The sequence below is a fragment of the Hibiscus syriacus genome, unplaced genomic scaffold (assembly GCF_006381635.1).
Source record: "Hibiscus syriacus cultivar Baekdansim isolate YM2019G1 unplaced genomic scaffold, ASM638163v2 tig00110831_pilon, whole genome shotgun sequence".
NCBI classification, from domain to species: Eukaryota; Viridiplantae; Streptophyta; class Magnoliopsida; order Malvales; family Malvaceae; genus Hibiscus; species Hibiscus syriacus.
Window position 1 is genome coordinate 5809969 of NW_024062882.1, and position 8160 is coordinate 5818128.

Consider the following 8160-nt stretch of genomic DNA (forward strand, 5'->3'; position numbering starts at 1 on the left):
GCTGCTGCCATTAGAATCTAGGTAAGTAAATATATAAGGCTGACGAGGACGCTAACAGGAAACAACTTTGCGAGGGTATGTTCGTAATTTCAGGATACACGTAAGCATTATTGAGAGGGAGAAGAGATGTCTCTCCCTGTAATTGTACATTTTATCCAAAATGTGAGACAGAGAAAGGAAGATCTAGGCAATCTGGAAAATGGGTCATCTCATCAATCACTTGAAGGTGAAGTGTGCCCACCACTCATCTCGGTTAATTTCATCACCTGTTATATTTATTCATTTATTAATTGATTAATAATTAATAATCTTTAGATTAACACTAGTCACTTTATTATCCGGTATTAAAGATATATATATATTAATTTAGTGTAAGTAATATTGTTTAACGATAATTTTTATTTCTTTAATATTAAACATTCATATTCGTAACATCTATAATATTCGAACTCAAATCCTCAAAGATATATATATACTTGTACAAATAATATAAAAGGAACTATAAAGGATCTTGAACCACAGCTTTTCATCTCTTTCTTCAATTTTTCGCTCCAAACTTTCCAGTGCAACTCTTATTTAAATCCATAAAAAATAAGACATAATGAAAAAAAATTAACGGCCTAAGTTGTTATTCTTTTTATTATTCTTTTTCTGTATTTTAATTCTAAATTTTTTATTTTTAGTCAAAATAATTCAAGTTGTATGGTAACATTAGTTGATTAACGATCAACACATGTTACTGATATGAGATTTTCGTATGTGTTTAATTGAATGATATTGTATATTCCATGTCATCACTTTGAATGGTGTGACACATATCATATCATTATTTTATTAGCATGTCACATGTCATGTCATAAATTAAAAATATGTAAAAATGTCATATCAATAACACGTGTTGACTATTAGTTAACTAACGATTTTCATCCAACATTACAACAACAACAAAACCCTATTCCCATATGCACATGTAGACAGAAACGTAAGACCCGATTAATTTTAAAAGAGGAAACATGAAGAGAAAGATACACAGAAGTCAACGATAGCAAGTTACGAGAAGGAATAAAGCCTAATGGGTTAAAACCTAAACTAAGGCAACACTACTCCGTTACCCTAGTTCTAAGCCTTCATAAATTCCAATGACAGAAACGTATAAAAAGTAGAAGCCATGGAAATTACTACAAAGGCATTAAAAGAAGACAGAGATGATACACCCTATGGATGTGACTCGCACTACTCGGCTACCCTGGTCTTAAGTCTCCATACTTTCCTATCAGAGATCATGTCCTCGGTAAGGGCTAAATCCATCAAATCAGATCTCAAGCAGTCTTTCCACTTCCGCCTTGGTCGTCCTCTCCTTCTGGCACCGTCGACTGTAATCGACTCTACCCTCCTGACCGCATCCGACGGTTATCGCCTAAGGACATGCCCAAACCACTGTAGTCTTCCCTCCTTCAATTTTTCGGATACCGGCACCACCCCCAAGGACATCCTAATAACAAAGTTTAGTGTCATGTCCCACAGAATCCTACCACATGCCCATTGAAGCATTCTCATTTTTGCGGTCTCCATCCTCCTTACGTGATCCTTCTTGATTGCCCAACATTCTGATCCATACAACAGCGCTGGTCTTATTGTCATTCTATAAAGTTTTCCCTTAAGTTTTAGAGGCACATTCTTGTCACACAAAACTCCAGTAGTAGCCCTCCACTTTAGCCATCCCGCCTTTATACGGTGTGTAACGTCATCATCTACACCCCCATCTTTATGTATCATAGTCCCTAGGTACTTGAAATAATCATTTGAGGGGAGAACGTGTCCTTATATGCATACTTCTACATCTTCATCGTTTTGGTTCCCACTAAAGTTTGAACATAAATACTATGTCTTTTCAATATTGATTCTTAAACCTTTTTCTTCCAAAGCAGTCTTCCAGATAGCCAGTCTACTATTCAGCTCAGTTTTTGTTTCAGCAACTAGGACAATGTCATCACCGAAAAGCATACACCATGGTACACCGTCTGGTGTCGCATAATAGATGTCGTCCATAATCAAGGCGAAGATGTAAGGGCTAAGAGTCGACCCCTGGTGGAGTCCAATTTTCACCGGGAATGCCTCGGTGTCGCCAACTGTAGTCCTGATGTATGTAGTAGATTTATAGTACATATCACGAATCGCCCGGATATAAACAGTTGAGGTCAGTCTCATTTTTAAGGTCTTTCAGATCGTATCGAGGGGAACACTATCATCGCCTTCTCAAGGTCAATGAACGCCATGTGAAGATCTATATATTTTCCCTATATTTCTCCATAAGCCGTCGAAGTAGATGAATCGCCTCCGTAGTAGACCTGCCTGGCATAAAGCCAAATTGGTTTTCCAAAACCCTAGTAACATGTCTCAACCTAGCCTCTATCACCCTTTCTCATAGCTTCATGGTATGGATGAGTAGTTTAATACCTCTGTAGTTGCCACAACGTTGGGGATCTTCTTTATTCTTATATATTGGTATCACAGTAGACTCTCTCCACTCCTCTGGCATCTTGGTAGTCTCTAAAATAATATTAAAGATGTTGGTCAAGCACTTAACTCTCTATTCTCCTAGGGCCAACCACACAGTGATAGAAATTTGATCTGAACCAACAGCTTTGTCTCTTCCCATCTTTCTAAGAGCCATTTTGACTTCCTCAAACCCAATCCTACTTGTAGGGCAGTTATTGGTCGTAGTATGATGGTCGGCTGACCCATCAACGATATTATCTCTATAGGGAGAGGCACCGTCATTAAATAAGCCAAATAAGTAACTACCCAAACCCTTTTAATATCATGATCTTTCATTAAAAGAACACCATTGTTGTCCTTAATAAACCTAATGCTACCTAGATCCTTTTTCCTATTCTCCCTGGATTTTGCAAGCCTGAAGATGTTGTTTTGTCTTTCCTTGGTGTCTAATCTCTTGTACATTTCCTCGTTTGCCTTATCCTTTGCTTTAGCCACCGTTTTCTTGGCTTCCCGTCTTGCCTCCTTGTATCTTTGTTTAGCTCTCGACCTTTCTTCGTCGTCATTGCATTGTAGAAACTCCTTGAAGCAAGTTTGCTTTGTCTTCACCTTAGTTTGGACTTGTCGTTCCACCACCACGATTCTTTATGTTCATTGGCCTTCCCTGTCGACAACCCAAGGGTGTTTTTGCCCACCTCTCTGATGGAATTTGCCATAGTTTTCATAACATATATGCATTATTTGAGTTTGTAGTTCCAAAACCTGTATCAGACAAATTCTTACTCTTAAAGTCATCAGTTGTCGCTCTATGTAAGTTCTTCTAAAGGATCCTAGGTTTACCAAGTTTAGCCCTCCTATGAGTGCTCCGCCCGTGGCGTACGCGGAACACCAAAACCAACATCTGTGTTGTGATGCACATGCCTCTTCAGGGAACACCTTACAATCAATACAAGCCCATCGATCCCAATTTCGAACCAGGATGTAGTCGATTTGGATACAATGTCCCCCGCTATGAAACATAATCAACTTCGCACCTCTCTTGTTAAAGGAGTTAGTGACCACCAAATCGTGTGGAGTACCAAATTCAAGCAACGTACGCCCTTCCTCGTTCCTACTACCAAAACCAAAACCCCCATGAACACCGTCATACTCGTCGGTTGCACTACCTATATGGCCATTGAAGTCTCCCCCTATCATCAACCATATACTATAGTGAATGTAAGCATTGGTATGAAAAAATTGTCCTAGTCCTACTAGTTAGAGACCTAGAAGCACAACTGCCAACCCTAATTGGAAATTTGGCAAATGGCAACGTGAATAGAGCGAGGTTTTGGTTATTGTGAGGGATAAGGGGCACATTGTCAATTTCAAGGGACCCCTCAGGCACCCAAGAAACTAAGGCATCTGTTTTCTTCATTATTATCTTCATCTTCGTCCTCTCTACGACTTGTTTTGTCTATCACCAAGCTGTACATTATGTACCAATTAATGAGATCTTTTTCTCAATTAAATATCATTCAAAAATAATAATTAATTATTTTAAACGGAAGATATTTATTCTTGGGGCAAGACGGCTTATTATTTTTATACGAATAATATTGGAGGATTGATGTCGTTGGCACAAGTGATCTTGTGGCAGATAAGCATATACTCAATAATTATAATTATAATTATAATTATATAAGTGAAGCTGTTACTGTTGCCGTATAAAACAACTTAAGCCTCCAGTTTGCTTCATTGTCCCATTTCTCTGATATTTTTCATATATTTTTCATATATAATATAATCCATTGTCGCTGACCTGTTAAGCTACCAAATTTCTTTCGTTATGTAATAGAATGCATCCTCGCATGATTAACCTACCAAATGTTTTATTTATTTAATTTTTTGAATTAATCACTGGTAATTTATCGACCAACTAATCTAGATCGGATATTACAGAGGCGAAGGCAATCATTTTCAACTTAGTTTGCTCAATTCACAAACGTCAAGATTCAAACCCTTGACCTTTGCTTAAGGAATCTAGTACATCATCTCACTAAACCAACTGATTATTGGTAAAAAAATTTAAAAATATTATTTATATTTATTTATTTAATTTAACAATCGAGTAAAAAATTTGAACTGATATTACAGTCGAATTAACGGCAGAGGATACAATGTATCCAGAAACCAACGGCCAACGATACGTCGTCCCCAACCAAAAAGGATTGGGGCTTGGCCTTCGCCATTAATAAAGGGTTCTGTGAAGGGTATTTCCGTACTTTCAATAAAAATTCCCTTGCTCTGCTTGGTGAGTTCCAGCTGTAACCTTATGACATAAGGATGACGTCACCCTTTCCCAATCTTAAAGGGTAAACTATTCATTTAGTACCTAAACTATCAGTTTTGATTTATTTTAAGACTTAAACTCACAATATTTTTTTAAAATCATACATAATGTTTAGTTTTCATTCTATTTTAGTACCACCATTAAAATTTTAATGCGTTTAGTACCTAAACTACTAGTTTTGGTTCGTTCTAGTACCTAAACTTTCAATTTTTTTAAACTTAACGATAAATTTTGAACTAGAGTACTAAAATGAAACAAAAACTAAAATTTTTAACGATATAGTGCTAAAATAAAACAAAAACTAAATTTTATGTATGGTTTTGAAAGTTCAGATACTAAAACATACTAAAAATGATAGTTTAGGTATTAAAACAAATCAAAACTAATAGTTTAGGTACTAAATGCACAATTTACCCAATCTTAAAATATGATCTCTCTACCTAGATTTAGAAAGACACCCATGTAACTATGCGAATTAAATGATCTCAGTGATTAAAATAATGATTAATATTTAAAAATTTTAAGTTCGATTACGACATCTACATAAATGTTTACATTTTTGTTATCAACCAGTTAAATCTTTTGAACATATATTATATTGTAATCACTTTATAAACAATTTTAAAAGCATAATCATAAGCACAACTATATTTGGTCTAAAAAATCATCCCATATTCAACTTTTGTAACATTAATTTAGATTAGTCAATTAATGAATTTTGTTATCAACCAGTTAAATCTTTTGAACATATATTATATTGTAATCACTTTATAAACAATTTTAAAAGCATAATCATAAGCACAACTATATTTGGTCTAAAAAATCATCCCATATTCAACTTTTGTAACATTTAATTTAGATTAGTCAATTAATGAATCAAACACAAATAATTAAATAAAATATATTTACACTTAATTCATAAATAATATTCAGTTTTTAAAAGTAAACTAATAGAAACAGACATCCGAATTAAAATTCAGTAACTGATGTAATGAATAGAAAGAGCAGAAAAATTAGGAAGAATAATGAAAATAAGATGTGGAAGGGAAAGGGAAGTGAAACAGCTACGGGTATTCCCGTACGCATTGGGGACGACGAAGTCCAACGCAACTAGGCTTCCCACTTCAGACGCATTCGCTTGTTTCATCCAAACCAAAAAAACAAACAGCTTAAACCCTTTTCCAAGAGACCCCAATCCCCATTTTACTTGTTTACACCCTTCGTTCAATTTGCGTCTAAAAAAAGATTGAGTCTTGTTCACGCCATTTCCTTCCTCCTTATTCCATCTATAAAGAACCCACACTTTTCCCTCCTCTTATACCCAACTTCCCCCCCCCCCTCCTCCTCTCAATTTCACAAATTTACAAGCTTTCCCCCTCTTTTCTAGGCTCGATTGGGTGTTTTCAAGACTCCTCCTTTCTGGGTTTTGTTCTTAATCTGCTTCAAGGCTTCTTCTTTTGTGTTGAAGATGGAGAGGGTTAATTTTGTAAAGAATGGTGTGCTGAGATTGCCTCCTGGGTTTCGTTTCCACCCCACGGATGAAGAGTTAGTGGTTCAGTACTTGAGACGAAAGGTGCTTGCTTTCCCCTTGCCTGCCTCTATCATCCCCGAGGTCGACGTTTGCAGAGCCGACCCTTGGGATTTGCCAGGTTGGTCCAAGGACCAAATTTAAATTGCATTTGATTCTCGTTTTACAACCAAATTTAAGTTGTTTTTGACGCATTTGGGTGTTTTAAAACCAGGTGATTTGGAGCAGGAGAGGTACTTTTTCAGCACAAGGGAGGCCAAGTATCCCAATACCAATAGATCCAACAGAGCCACGGTTTCAGGCTATTGGAAAGCAACCGGGCTCGACAAACAAATCGTTTCTTCCAGGGGAAACCAAGCTGTTGGTATGAAGAAAACCTTGGTTTTTTACAGAGGAAAAGCCCCGAAGGGATGTCGAACAGATTGGATCATGCATGAGTATCGAATTGTCAGCGCCGAGAAGAACCAAACCCAGGTAAACTCTTGGTCCTGTTAAAACCTGGCATGTTACATTGGTCAAGCAAATCCATGATTTTGTTTTTTTCTTTTTCAAAAAACTTGTGTAGACCAATGCGGTTCCCATGGAAAATTGGGTGTTGTGCCGCATATTCTTGAAGAAAAGAAGTGCTAAAAACGATGAAGAAGGTGGCCTGCAACAATCTTGCAACAACCAAAAGGTTGTTAAACCAAGGACAAAGAGCAGGCCTGTTTTCTATGATTTCCTGGCCAAGAACAAGACCTACTTGAACCTTGTCCCTTCTTCCTCATCCTCCGTCTCCAGTGGGATCACTCAGGTCTCGAGTAATGACACGGATGACCATGAAGAAAGCAGTTGTTGCGATAGTTTTTCTTATTTCAGAAGAAAACCTTAAAAAAAGCACACGGTTCAGCACTTTTCTTTTCCTGCATGTACCTGGGATTCTGATTAACCAATCTTTTAAAGAAGAGCAAATTCAAAAGAAAAAAGGGGTACCCTTTGTAATTTAATCTGTAATATTACCCTCCTTTCGGTACTTTTTTCATTGTTTTTCACACGGTCAACTTCACACTGCTTTGCACATGAACATTGCAGAACAAGTTGTTTAAGCTAAAAGGGTTGAGTTTTTAAGAGAAGGGAATCAGAATTTCAGCCGAGCTTCCATCATGTACACTACACTCTAAGTATAATAACATTGGGAAGTGAGCTGCTTTGGTACCTTTAAACAGGAAAGAGTATAGGTTTAAGGTTGCAAGTAATCAAGGTTAACTGATATACTTGAATTTGGAAGACTGGTGTTCCTTGTACATAAAGAAATGTGGACCCTAAATTTCAAATAAATTGCACATGATTGAAAAATATTCTCAATCCCTTTGAAAATTTTGCAGCTCAACAGATTCAGAAAGGACTTTTAACAGTAAGATTCTCCTATTGTTGTGCACCTACCCTGCAGTGTTTACACCTTCACTGCTGCATTATTATGAGTAGATTATACTATTAGTATCTAAATTATCACTTTTGTTTTATTTTAGTCACTAAATTCTTTTACACTTGATATATTTTTTAAAAATTTTAAATAATTATTTTATGAAACATATCAACATCATCGTTAATTTTTTAACGATGGTGATCAAAATAAATTCAAATTAAATGTTAGGTATTATTTTAAAAAAATAGTTATGGTGGCCAAAACGAAACCAAAGTATTAATTGAGGCATTGGATGTATAAACTCTATTATTATTATTATTATTATTATTATTGTTGTTGTTGTTGTTGTTGTGAATAGACCGAGGAGTGGGGTGTGAATGCACCTTTCAAAAGCTTTAA

The 8160-nt window shown here is 36.2% G+C and overlaps 1 protein-coding gene across 1 annotated transcript; it reads left to right on the forward strand.

Annotated features, from left to right (window-relative positions):
* Positions 1-6149: 6149 nt before the first annotated feature.
* On the forward strand, positions 6150-7232 carry LOC120142634 (NAC domain-containing protein 83-like). The gene is made up of 3 exons (XM_039157169.1): positions 6150-6477; positions 6571-6830; positions 6922-7232. Exons 1-3 carry the CDS (start codon positions 6297-6299, stop codon positions 7225-7227), a joined length of 747 nt encoding a protein of 248 aa, XP_039013100.1. The 5' UTR covers positions 6150-6296; the 3' UTR covers positions 7228-7232.
* Positions 7233-8160: the final 928 nt, after the last annotated feature.